The sequence below is a fragment of the Gekko japonicus genome, unplaced genomic scaffold (assembly GCF_001447785.1).
Source record: "Gekko japonicus isolate JY-2015 unplaced genomic scaffold, Gekko_japonicus_V1.1 scaffold847, whole genome shotgun sequence".
Classification (NCBI taxonomy): Eukaryota; Metazoa; Chordata; class Lepidosauria; order Squamata; family Gekkonidae; genus Gekko; species Gekko japonicus.
Genome location: NW_015174868.1, coordinates 447203 through 461353, shown reverse-complemented (window position 1 = coordinate 461353; position 14151 = coordinate 447203). Strand labels below are relative to the sequence as shown.

The window sequence follows — 14151 nt, the reverse complement described above, 5'->3', positions numbered from 1 at the left end:
GGAGGTTGGCAACCCTGTTTCCAAAACCCAGAAAGGGACCCTAGCAGCCATTTCCCCTTGCCTTAGAGGCACAATGTCCCAAGGGTGTCTTCTGGGCAACGCAGTTTAGGAGGTTACACAGACAGATCTTCTTCACTGCGCTGCAGAGTAGCTGTCAAAGGAGGGAGATCTACACCACAATCTGGCAACAAATGTGTCTGTGAGCCAGGCTACCTAAAAGATTTTCCTAGACTGGCATCCCAGTCAACCTACTTGTCTCCATCCATGTCATCCCTCCTGGATATCTTATCTGAGCTTGGGCTTCTTGGCCCATCAACCCACAATGGCTCCCACAGCCGGAGAGGCAAGAGCTTGGGAAGTCACTCTCTTACCACCACAGTCTTTTGCCTCCCCTGCCATGTGGCAGTCTGCCATGTCCCATCTGGGCAAGCCAGCCATTCAACAGCACCAACAACAACTGCAGAGAAGGCAAACCATCACAACCCGCCCCCCGCGCGAGAGGTCTATCTACTACCTCTGTTGGTATTATTTAGATGCCAAGCAAAGATTCTCTTATTTCTTGGTCTGAATGCTTCCGACATGGGGTTTCCCCCCCTGTGTTATTTCTGTCAGTTGTGTGGCCACACATGTCTTGCTCCCTCTAGTGGTTGCTTCAATCTTTCATAGCACTTTTTCCTTTTTTAAAGGAGCACTTTTGCTCCCTCTAGTGGTTGCTTTCATAGCGGTTTCTCCATCCCCCCCCCAAGTAGCACTTTTTAAAAGGAGCACTTTTGCTCCCTCTAGTGGTTGCTTTCATAGCGGTTTCTCCATTCCCCCCCCTAAGTAGCACTTTAAAAGTGCTCATAAAAAAACCTGGAGAAACCACTAAAAAAGACAGAAGGGACCTCTAGAAGGAGCAAAACACAGGCGGTAAAGAAAAAAAAAGATGCAGTACAGGCACACAACTGATGAAATAACACATGCAGAAAAAACCTTACATTCTTTGTACAAGTCTACCTTATTTTTGCTGTTAATTAAAAAAAATTATAGAAATATTGTTAAGTATAAAATAATATTTCCAGCATTCCTGTACTGATTTGGGACTTATGGAGTTTTTATTTTGCAATTAGCTTTGAACTTAGCTTTATTCTTACCACAGAATCTACTGCACCCTTCTAAACTTTTGATATAGAAACAAAACAGCGTCCCCAGCAGAAGCTGTTTCTCATGACAGCCCAGCTCTGCGCATGCTCACCTTGACAGCTCGTTCATCTGGGATCTTTTCTACCACGATCAATTTCCGGTAACAGAGCTCCCAACAATTGGGTGACAGAATGATTTCACCAGCTTTTGCTAGGTTCTGAGCCAGTCGCACCTCGTCCACTGCCCGGCCAATTACCACAAAATGTTGATGCTTGTTGTTTCCAACAATAACTTTTGAGATGTGGCCTGCAGATAGTCCTAGCAAGACAAAGAAGAAGAAGAGTTGGATTTATAGCCCGCCCTTCACTCAGAGTCTCAGAGCAGCTTACAATCTCCTTCCCTTCCTCTCCCTGGGTCTGTTTCAAGGTGTGGGTACTTACCTTTAAGCAGGGCTCTTTTTGTAGAAAAAGCCCAGCAGGAACTCATTAGCATAATAGGCCACACCCAACAGCAGAAACACATTAGCCTATTAGGCCACAACCCTGACAGCACAGCTCATTAGCACATTAGGCCGCACCCCCCGTGTTACCAGAAGTGTGGTTATCCAGCCACACCCACCTTTTATCCTGTTTACCTTGTTTGTTGTCCAAACCCAGGGCTTTTTTTGTAGCAGGAACTCCTTTGCATGTTAGGCCACACACCCCTAATGTAACCAATCCTAATGAGTTTCTGCTGTTGGGTGTGGCCTATTATACTAATGAGTTCCTGCTGGGCGTGGTTAACCCGGGAGCCAGCTGGAACTCTGTTCCTCTGTGTTCCTGCCCCAAAATAGCCCTGCCTTTAAGGCCTTAAGCGGCCAGGGATCAACATATTACTGGACCCACCTCTCCCCATATGTGCCACATTGAGCCTTGCACTCATTAGATCAACACTTACTGGTGATTCCTGGCCCCAAAGACATCCATCTGACCTTGACCAGGGCCCTGTCCCCAACCTGGTGGAATGAGCTCCCACTAGAGACTAGGGCCCTGCAGGACCTTTTACCAATCTGCAGGGACTGTCAGACAGAGCTCTTCTGCCAGACTTTTAGGGGAGACAGCAGATGTCAAACATCAACTGGCCCCTCCAGTTACTGTCCTGTTACCTCTCTGTTACCATCTGTACCATGGCCTTCAATTTTTGAGGACACAGAATGATAACCGCCTTGGTTTACCCAAGGTAGGGTACTCATGATTTGGAATCCCTTAGAGGATCTAGCCCTTTCTGCCTTTAATTGTCTAATACCAGGGCACCACTGTAATAGTTGTGATGTAGTTTGATCGCCATCAACATAAGAGATGCCAATCTTGGATCAGGCCAAAGGCCCATCCAGTCCAACACTCTGTATCACACAGTGGCCAGAAATACCAATGCCATCAAGAGGTCCACCAGTGGGGCCAGGACATTAGAAGCCCTCCCACTGTTGAACCCCCCCCAAGCACCAAGAAGACAGAGCATCACTTGCCCCAGAGTCCCTATCTATACCTTGTGGCTAATAGCCACTGATGGACCTCTGCTCCATATGCTTATCTAATTCCCTTTTGAAGCCGTCCATGCTTGTAGCCGCCACCACTTCCTGTGGCAGTGAATTCCAAGTGTTAATCACCCTTTGGGTGAAGAAGTACTTCCTTTTATCCGTTCTAACCCGACCGCTCAGCAATTTCATGGAGTGCCCACGAGTTCTTGTATTGTGAGAAAGGGAGAAAAGTACCTCTTTCTCTACCTGCTCTTTCCCATGCATAATCTTATAAACCTCAATCATGTCACCCCTCAGTCGTCGTTTCTCCAAGCTAAAGAACCCTAAGCGCCTTAACCTTTCCTCATAGGGAAAGTGTTCCAACCCTTTTATCATTCGAGTAGTTTGATCGCCATCACTTAAGGGTTAAGTTTATAGTTTTAATCTTGATTTTTTGTTTTATATTAATGTTGTACCCACCCTGAGCCCGCTTGCAGGAATGGCAGGATAGAAATTGAACCAAATAAACAAACAAACAGACAAACAGACACCCTGTGAGGTAGGTGGGGCTGAGAGAGCTCTGAGAGAATTGCTCTTGAGTGAACAGCTCTGAGAGAACTGTGACTGACCCAAGGTCACCCAGGTGGCTGCATGAGGCAGAGTAGGGAATCAAACCCGGTTCTTCGAGATTGGAGTCCGCCACTCTTAACCACTACACCAAACGGACCATATTAATTGTGGAAACGAACCAATTCTTAAAAGGTTGCAGAATCATGTGCCTTCAAACCACACCCTGGGCTATAAACTCTTAGTGACTGAAACAGAACATCCTTTTCTTGTTTTCTTCCTCCCCTTTAATTCATGCACAACCACCCTCAGCATTCTGTGCTTCTAGAAAAGGTTCAGTTGGTGTGTGTTCAGAGTGGGTCAGGAGGGGGACTTCTCTTTTTTAATTTAAAAAGTAATTTTCCTGCATACTTGGGAAATCCCTCAAGCTTACAGGAACTGTGGATGGCCCCAGTTTGCTGGGTTACTGATAGGCTCCCAACCATAATTTGCTATTAGAAGGAGCAACAGGCTCAGTTCAGGCTTCCCATGAAATCATGATTCGTTTTAACTACGAACCAATTTAGAGTCCGGTGGCACCTTTAAGACCAACAAAGGTTTAGAACATAAGAACATAAGAGACACCAATGTTGGATCAGGCCAAAGGCCCATCCAGCCCAACACTCTGTATCACACAGTGGCCAGAAATACCAGTGCCATCAGGAGGTCCACCAGTGGGGCCAGGACATTAGAAGCCCTCCCACTGTTGACCTCCCCAAGCACCAAGATGACAGAGCATCACTTGCCCCAGAGTCCCTATCTATACCTTGTGGCTAATAGGCATGAGCTTTTCAAGGTATGAGCTTTTGTGTGCAAGGCACACTTTTTCAAATACATTGGACTAGTACATAAGGTTTGTAATGTACTCATTCCAGACGGCGTGCGAGGCAAGGGCTCCACATGGTCCTCAGAAGCCATCGAGCTTCACTTCCAAAGACAATTAACTCTGCGGATCCTAGACCGCACCAATAGGGGGGCTAGGTTCCCGCCCGAGAGCCTATGGAACTCTCGGCCACTGTAAATAGCCAATACAGGGAGTGGGGTGTGTTTGGGGTGTGGGTGTCCGGACCCATATCAGCTGGCCTGCGAGCCGAGCAAGTTGTCTCGTTCCTGATCCACAAATAAAGTATGAGAGCTGTTTTCACTCGTCAGTCTCCGTACTTTTCAAGGTTCAAATTTATAGACAGGGACTTACCCGCAAATTAACATGTAACAATTTGCTGTTAAGTCCCTGTCTGTATATGAACCTCACCTACCATCCCATTGTATTTGAAAAAGTGTGCCTTGCACACAAAAGCTCATACCTTGAAAAAACCTTTGTTGGTCTTAAAGGTGCCACGGGACTCTAAATTTGTTCTACTGCTTCAGACTAATACAGCTGACCACCTGTATCCGTTTTAACTACGGTTAACTTGTGAAACCAGAATCCAGATTACAGACCATCACTCAGGTCCTGGTTTGCCTGGACATACGGTGGTTTCATTGGGGGTTACCAGGGACCAGATCAGGACACCGCATGCATATGGTACACGAAACCATAGTTAAGGTTAGTTAACAAACCAGCTTCAAACCCTGGCTCCACAGACTCAAATTAACCATAGTTAGTGGAGCAGCCTTGTTTAATTCAGCCACATTTTCTCACAGCGTCTGAACGTCGCCACTGGTTATTATCAGGAGACACCAATGAGGACACGAGACTTTTCAGCTTCTTCCAATTTCTTCATCAGGCAGCTTCTGAGCTGCTCCTTCAGCCCAATGCCTCTAGAACAGGGTTCCCAACCTCAAGGTGGGGCCTGGAGTTCTCCTGGAATTCCAACTCATCTCCCAACTACATAGATCAGTACCCCCGGAGGAGACGGCAACTTTGGAAGGTGGACTTGTGGCATTACATCCACGCTATGCGCCCTCCCTTCCTCAAAGTCCTGCTTCCCCTTGCATCGCCCCCAAATCTCCAGGGATTTCCAGAACTGGAATTGGCAGCCCTGTTATGGAAGGAAAAGCCTCGTACTTGGTCTGCATCATCAATTTCAAGAGCCAACAGAGTCTGCGAATCAAAACAAGGGCTGCTCCTGTGGATGGGCATCTGTGTCATCCGCTGGATCATAAAAGGGCCTAAGAACAAAGAACCCCAAACAGTCTTGCCAGCTTCTATTCCCCCCCCCTCCTGGGTGACAGCCATCTTACGACAAGCCCAAGGAGGGGAGACAGTACCTATCTTCACTCGCATCGTCAGCCCCACGTCTGTCTCGTGAACTCCGTAGTCTTCCTGGATGCTCATGCTGCACTTCAGCGCCAGAGTGATGATGTCGTCTATATGCACACGCTCCACCCTCCAGAGGGCCAGCAACGCATCACCTTCGGAGAACGGGAAAAAAAGACTGGACTCATTTGCCCGCTTATACCAGGAACCCCCAATATGGTGCCCGTGGGCACCCTGGCGCCCACGGACACCTTCTCTGGTGCCCTCCAAGTATTTTCAGGAAGTGGGAAGGGCCAGGTAGGGATTTTGCCCAGCAAGGCTTTTGATGGACTATTGGAGATTTGATTGGCTGTGCAGAGTTATTAAAATGTTGCTTTGGTAGCAGCTGCCACCACAGCACAAGGATCTATACATTACTGTGTTACTGAAGTTAAGCTGTGGCCGCCATTTTGTGGCTGGCTCTGCTTCCTGTAGAAGAAGAGGAGGAGGAGAAGGAGATTGGATTTATCCCCCGCCCTTCACTCCCCAAAGGTGTCTCAGAGCGGCTTACAAACTCCTTTCCCTTCCCCTCCCCACAACAGACACCCTGTGAGGTAGGTGGGGCTGAGTGAGCTCCTTCCAGAACTGCCCCTGAGAGAACAGCTCTGACAGAACTATGGCTTGCCCAAGGTCATCCAGCCAGGTGCAAGTGGAGGAGTGGGGAATCAAACCCGGTTCTCCCAGATTAGAGTCCGCGCACTTAACCACTACACCAAACTGGGTCTCTGTAGCAGCCATCTTGTTGCAGCGCCCACCATACCGTGTTAGAATTCCAGATGTGCCCACAGGCTCAAAAAGGTTAGAGACTCCTGCCTTGTACAATTTCTAAACCACTGTAAAGCTGACATTCCTTGAGCAGTGTGAAAATGTTCAAACAAAACATCTTTGGTCTCTGCCCCAGGGGGAAAAGCTAACAGTCCTGAAACAGAGTATTTGCATAATGCTAATCAATTACTTTCGGCATCTGTAGCTTAAAGTGCTGGTATTTGGCGTACGTACAGTTTTAACCTATTTGATAGTCAGATGAAAGTTACTAGACTCCCTTTTCAGACTCAAACAGGCTATTATTCCCCAAACTGGTTAATAATGAATTATTGATTGATTGATATTTATTTACAAGATTCATATCCTATGCTCTCCAAAAAAATTTAAACATCTTTCTCTGCAATCTGTACCTGCAAATTTCAGTATGTCGCCTCCAAAAATCAGCACCTCTGTTGATAAAAGAAAGCGAGAGGAAAAAGCACAGGGAATAAATAAATTTGCACTGGATTGGGGAGAAATTTACAATGACATTTTGTAAGCCGTGTAAAATCTCATATTGAGACAACCAAAATGACACACACCAGCACACAAGCTTCACATAAGTCAGTGGTTCTTGGAACCAGAATTCCTTGAGTCAGAACTCATTGGCAATGACTATTTTGCATTAACAAGGTAGATGGGAAACATCTAAAATTGTTTAACAGTCATTCTTTTTCTCCATGGAAGAATTTCTGGGCGACGGTGAAATTCTTCTCAATGTTAAAATAAAGAAAACAAAACTACAGTTCCCAGGATTCTTTGGAGGATGTCATGGTATTTTCAAACTGGTACAAACTGAAATTAAGACTGAGGCACAGCTATGGGTATACTCGTCTTCTTAGCTCTGGCTGATTCTGCACCCATCTATTTCCTCTCAGTTATTCCACAGCCACATTGGGAGGTTAATCTCCCTCTATACTGTGTGCTGCTTTCCCTTTCTTTGTTCATCGGGTTTTATGGTACCCTCTGCACAGATTTATGGCAGGGGTGACTTCGCAGCAGTACGGTGCTGCCCAGGAGAATATGAATGTGGTTTTGAGCGTCAACTTTTCCTTCCACCACTTCCGATTTGAAGGGAACATTAAGCAGACAACTTGGCAAAGCTTCATTGATCTCCATCAGTTCCCCCACCCCTATTCACCCCTCTGTATGTATCACCTCGCTACGAATTACTTGGCTCAGGTGGCTAATGACCGCTGAGGCAAGTACTGACACAGGAAAATCTGCATGCCAATGCAGAAGGGAGCATTGAAAACAAAACAGATTGCAAGCTGTCACTAGCCAATGCAGAAACCAGGATCCGAGGCAATGCAGTGAAAACAGATTGTCCGAGGCAAGGGGGAACCAGGTTGAGTGCTGAGAAAAAGTGGAGCAAATGCCAGATGCAGAATGGACCTCTGTGAAGACTGATGGCCACTCTTAGGACTTCCACTGCCTTTTACAGTCTAGACTTTGGTCCCTCTGACTTTAGTAGCAATTTTAAACAGGTCTACTCAGAAGAACCCCCCATTTCAATTAATGGAACTTACTCCCAGGAAAGTGTTTTTAGGACTTCAGCCTCTGTCTCCTAGGACAAGTGGAAGCTCCTGAAACTCTTAAGCAGCAATTTATCCCAGTCCTGCTGCCTGAGATACTTTGTCTGATAATACCAGGGGTTGAACTGGAGCTTTCTGCATTCATAGAATTAACTCTGCCACTGAGATGTGATTAGGGTTGCCAGGTCCCCCCCGGCCACCGGCTCGGGTTGCCAGACCTTACCTGGCTGCTGGCAGGGAGGTTCTTCTCTCGCTCCCGGACAATTGGGTGCCCTCCTGCAATGTGCCCGGCACGATGACATCACCTCCAGGTGACATCATGGTCCTGGGCATGTTGGTGTGAATGCAGTACTTGGGGGGGGGGTTCCCCTTCTGCTGGCTAGATCCGGGCTGGAGGATCGGGGCCCCTGAAAGTGGGCATTCCCAGTGGGGGGAATGGTGAGCCTACCACCTGCAGGGGTTGGGGGGGGTTTGCCAGAAAACTGATCTCTGTGGTCTGGAGATGAGCTATAATTCCGGAGGATCCCCAGGTCCCACCTTGGAGACTGGCATCCCTATAGGGCTGCCAAGTCCCCCCGGGGCGGCGGGGAAAACCCCTCCCCAGAGACCTGTTCCCTGCTGCCGGCGGATCAGGCCCCGGGGGGAACGCATCCCCGTCGTGCGTGTCACCAGGAAGTGACGTTATGAAACCGGGCACGCTGGGGGCGGGGCCATGACCATCCGAGGGGGAAACTCTATGTTTCCCTCTTGCACGCGCATAGGACACAGGACGGGAGTCCCCTGCTCCCGACGATTTTCGACTTGGCAACCCTACATCCCTAGATATGATCCTTTCAGGTTTCACTGAGGTTACCTAGGTGATCAGTTCTGTGCATCTCCCGTCAGTTTGCAAAATTCCATGTGAGTCCTGGACATCTGGCATTACAACTGATCTTCAGATCACAGAGATCAGTTTCACCTGGAGAAAATGGCTGCTTTGGAGGGTGGACTTTGTGGCATTGTACTCCACCGAGGTCCCTCCCCTCCCCTAACCCAGGCCCTCCCCCTGGCTTCACCCCCAAATCTCCAGGAATTTCAAAGAAGAAAAAGAAGGAGGAGGAGGAGATTGGATTTATATCCCGCCTTTCACTACCCGAAGGAGTCTCAGAGCAGCTTACTATCTCCTTTCCCTTCCCCTCCCCTCAACAGACCCCCTGTGAGGTAGGTGGTGCCGCGAGAGCTCTTTCGTGGACTGCTCTTGAGTGAACAGCTCTGAGAGAACTTGTGACTGACCCAAGGTCACACCAGCAGCTGCATGTGGAGGAGTGGGGAATCAAACCCAGTTCTCCCAGATTAGAGTCTGCGCTCCTAACCACTACACCAAACTGGCAACAGTAATCTCGCAGTCATATTTTGGCCTAAACTATCCCACGGGTCTGTTGTGAGGATAAAAGAAAGGAGAGAGGGAGGACAAAAATGTAATCGATGACTTTACTAGCTGGGGTGTTTTCCCAACAACAATGTATTGCTATTTGAGCACATGGTAAAATTCAGTATCAGAAACTAAACAGCCAATGAGCAATAACTGTGCATTTGGAAGCTGTTTGTCTGGACAAGCAAAGCCCTTGACTTCTAGCAAAGCTATGAAGAGGGGAGATAGGTCATTCTTCTTGCGACAGATTATCTTCACTGCTGCCATACTCACCCTCCACAATGTTACCCACATATTGATTGAGCGTCTGGGTGAGCTGGTCAGCCCCATAGTCTAAGCTTGAGCTCAAGCTGAAGGTCTCCGTCAATGCTGTGAAACCTTTAAGGGACATAAACATTTGTCATTCACAGTAGGATGCATGAATTGTGCAACAGAAGTTTGGAAAATGGGAAAAGGTGGCTGGGAGGTTTACTATAGAACAAAGTTAGAGTCAAGTGACACCTTTAAGACCAACAGTTTTATTCAAGGCGTGAGCTTTCGTGTGCATGTACAGTTCATCAGACAATGAAGTGGAATTATAGATCATAGTTGTATATATAGATGGTGGCTTGTTAAATTAACATGCAAAATAGTGAGGGTTTTTTTTAACAGATAAAAAAAATGACAAGCTTGGTTTCTGGTTGTCATCTGTTTAGAGATCAACAAAATATCGCATTGCATTACAATCACTATAATAATATACTATTTTTTAAAAAACTCACATTAAAATATAGGGAATGTATAGCCCTTCTTGGGGAGAATGTATATGTGAGGATTGAACGAGTTAGCATATGTAATGGGATAAGAAACCAATATCCCTGTTAAGTCCTGGAGGGGTGTTTGTTCTGAGTGTTGTAATAACTTATAATTCATCAATTTCCCTTTCCATTCTGTTCCTGAAGTTCCTTTGCAATAAAACAGCTACTTTGAGGTCAGCCATTGAATGTCCTGGAAGGCTGAAGTGTTTCCCTTTCTACAGGTTGCTCAGTCTTGTGATTCCTGATGTCAGATTTGTGTCCATTTATCCTTTGGCGTACGGTTGGTCCTGTTTGTCCTATGTAGAGAGTCGAAGGGCGATGTTGACATTTAATAGCATATACGATGTTAGAAGAGGAGCAAGTGAATGTGCCTGAGATGTTGTAGTTGACGTTGTTGGATCCAGTGACTGTGTTTCCTGTGTGTATGTGACAACAGTCTTGGATAAGATGTCTGACAGATCTTGGCCTGTACCTTATTAGCTTTCCCATTGATGAAAGAGGCAGGAGGGGATCCCTTTTGACGATGCAAAAGTTACACTGTGGATCAGGGAACCCATGTGAATAAAAGCCATATGGGAAGGTGGCTATAGGGAGAAGGGAGTTAGGAGAAACCAGGGTTATTTTTGGGCAGGAACACACAGGAACAGAGTTCTGGCTGGCTCCCAAGTTGGCCACGCCCAGCAGGAACTCATTAGCATAATAGGCCACACCCAACTCCAGAAACTCGTTCGGATTGGCTACATTAGGGGTGTGTGGCCTAACATGCAAAGGAGTTCCTGCTACAAAAAAGCCCTGGGTTTTGACAACAAACAAGGTAAACAGGATAAGAAGCAAAAGGTGGGTGTGGCTGGATGAGCACACTTCTGGTAACATGGGGGTGTGGACTAATATGCCAATGAGCTGTGCTGTCAGGGGTGTGACCTAATATGCTAATGAGTTTCTGCTGCTGGGTGTGGCCTATTATGCTAATGAGTTCCTGCTGGGCTTTTTCTATTAAAAAAGCCCTGGGAGAAACTGAACAAAAAGCCGGTTGAATCGAATCTGGCATTTTACCCCCCCCCCCTTTTGGCCTGGGGATTCTGTCCGTCAGAACAGCAACATACTGCTTATTGCCTGAGGCGTCTACAGGGGGGCAATTTCCATCCTGAAAGTTATTACCATATTTAGTAGAAAGGAAGGTGACGCTGAATGTCAGATAACCCCCCCCTTAAAAAAACTTATACACTTTTTAAAAAGAATTATTAGATACAAATGTAACTTGTATGTGGATTTAAGATAACAAGATGGCATGGGGGGGGGGACTACCCTTCGCTGGCGTTTAAGTAAATACTGTAGATTGAAAAGTAGCAAATTGATACAGTGCAATTTAGACTACATCAGAAATGTACACGTTCAAGCGTGTAGGATACAACACATTAGCTTGATCACTTTTCAAGAAGCCGGTTTTATTCGCACCACTCATCAGTATACAGGCTAAAGGATGGCGATTAAGGTTTATTATTACGTAGACGGGTTGGGTTTGTTTGTGTTTCTAAGTTTCTCTTCGGTTAATCACTTACTGTAATGGTTGGTTCTTTTGACATGTTTGAATATGTTGTTATGTTGCTTTATTCTTCTTAATAAATATTTTAAAAAAGAAGAAGAAATGTACACGAAAGAAATGCCACATTCTGACCAACATGGCAAAACTTGGCATTCCATCAATAAAAATAACATGCAATACCTTTATGTGCGTGTGCACATCTGGAAGTCATAGTGACCTCTGGTGACTCACCCCTATTGGGGGTCTGGAGGATATTCAGAGAGGCGGCTGAATAAAGCCTGCCCCCACCTCCCACCTATGGTATTCCGAGGAGGTCTCCCATCCAAGTACCTGCCAGAGTCGACCCTGCTTAGCTTCCGTGATCTGAGGAGAGCGGGCTCGCCTGGGCTATCCAGGTCTGGGCGCCAATATGTGTTTTTGTGTCACTGCGGTATGTGCATTAACCCTCTTTCTTCCCCCCCGGATGCTGAGGTTGCCCAGACAGGCAGGAATATGTCCACTATGCGTTTGGAATGGACATCTTATTGACTGAATTTTGACTTTGGATTTATATGTCATTTTGCCGACTGACTGGCAGCAGCTCTGTAGGGATTCAGGCCGAGAAAGTACTTTTAAAACCAACACATATCCTTAACACACACACACACCCTCGGTCATTGCCTACTGAGCTTTGCCTACCTGAGATGTCGATAAAGAGCAGGACGCCATCGAAATTTTCAATGGATGGTATCTCCTGGGAGAGGTCACCAAACACGATAAGGTCAGGGATGTGAGCGGCTACTTTACCGATGGTGGAGATCTCAGTCTTATGGGGGACAGCCCCTGTGGTTGGCGATGGCGGACTCATCGCGGCAGAGTTCCAGAGATGCGAAGGCCTCCAGTCTCCTGCAACGGTCCCTCGAGAGTGAGGGCCTGGCCCATTACTTTAGTCTCTGTGTTGCCAAGGTATGTGTCACAATGGACTGACAGCAGCTACCCCCTCCCGTGAAAGTGATGCCTCCTTGAACAAGTGTTGCTAAGCTAGGTATGCTCATTAGCTACCTAATGTTAGAGAAGCACGGTCAGAGGCCAGCCAAAGCTGTTTGGTATCTCTCTCTGTATGATGTGTTTCTCATGCTAAGATCTGTGGGCGATAATCTCCAAACGAAACACCCATTTTCTCAATAAGAAGAGACCACCAACATAAAAATTATTTAACTGCCTTCTCACCGCCCACTCCAGGGGCCTGCTGTCACCCAAAGACCTATTCCCATGCTGAGAGCCACAGTCTCCAGGGTTCCCTCTATTCCAGAGGTACAGAGAAGCTCCATCTTGTATCAAACTTGTGAATAATGTGCTCTGTATGAAAGAAGAGTGCAAAACTATGCAAGTTTCCTTCTGTTTCCCCTACACAGGTATTCTTCCTGTGCATTTCACACACACAAAACATTTGTCATACCTGTTACGCTAAGAATTCTCAGGCAACTTGATTAATGAATGGCATACCTGTTAGGCCAATACCTCTACTCAGAGAAGAATTCTCAGGCAACTTGATTAATGAATAACTCTGCTATTGTGTTCATGGATGGATTCCACCGCACTAGCCTTTCAGGTGGTTATTCTGGTTAGGTTGCTCAGATTGCAATTCTAACAGCACGCAAGATCTCCGGGAGTAGTAGATTTTTCACTCACCTTTAAAAGCAAACTTACCAACAAGATTTTCAGGGTAGGAACTTTCAAGAGTCGAAGCTCCCTTTTTGGTGACTGATGAAGGGAACATTGACTTTTGAAAGATGATAGCCTTGAAATCTTATTAACAGAACATAAGAACATAAGAGAAGCCAATGTTGGATCAGGCCAATGGCCCACCCAGTCCAACACTCTGTCACACAGTGGCCAAAAATAAGATGGCCAGCTAGTCTTCAGCATTTTACTTTCTTCCTCCATTTTATCCTCAAAAACCATCCTGCAAGGTAGGTTGCTCCCCAAGCACCGAGATTACAGAGCATCACTGCCCCAGACATAGTATTCCATCTGTACTTTGTGGCTTATAGCCACTGATGGACCTCTGTTCCATATGTTTATCCAATCCCCTCTTGAAGCTGTCTATGCTTGTAGCTGCTACCACTTCCTATAGCAATGAATTCCACATGTTAATTACTCTTTGGGTAAAGTACTTCCTTTTACTTGTTCTATTGCTCATTAATTGCATTGGGTGCCCACGAGTTCTTGTATTGTGAGAAAGGGAGAAAAGTACTTCTTTCTTGACCTTCCCTATCCCATGCATAATTTCGTAAACCTATACCATGTAAGGGAGAAAAGTACTTCTTTCTCAACCTGCTCTATCCCATGCATCTCTCCCTTATTATAAAAGAGTAGTGTGTGCCAGAATTCTAAAATTGGCCCCTTTAGTGTTAGGCCGAAAAAACTGCCACTCGGAAGACACTGGCTGGGTTCATTGGCTGCTTTGTGCAGTCCCGGCCAGCGTTCCAAGGTCATTTACATATGGAAGCTGATTGGACTACACTCCATTCCACACCTCAAACTCACCCCCCCACAAGGCAGTTGGAATTTTCAGTTGGGAGAGGAGAATGATGTCAGCTGCCCCCTAGGCAGAGGC

General features: G+C 46.5%; 1 protein-coding gene across 1 annotated transcript in view; it reads right to left on the bottom strand.

Moving 5' to 3' along the window:
- LOC107121777 (adenylate cyclase type 10-like) overlaps positions 1–14151 on the bottom strand; it is a 107823-nt gene that overhangs the window by 88893 nt on the left and 4779 nt on the right. The window contains exons 2-6 of the mRNA XM_015424767.1: positions 12231–12332; positions 9486–9590; positions 6638–6676; positions 5435–5578; positions 1235–1440 (exon numbers count right to left, since the gene is read on the bottom strand). Coding sequence (XP_015280253.1) covers positions 1235–1440; positions 5435–5578; positions 6638–6676; positions 9486–9590; positions 12231–12332 — 596 coding nt within the window. The remainder of the gene's footprint in view (positions 1–1234; positions 1441–5434; positions 5579–6637; positions 6677–9485; positions 9591–12230; positions 12333–14151) is intronic.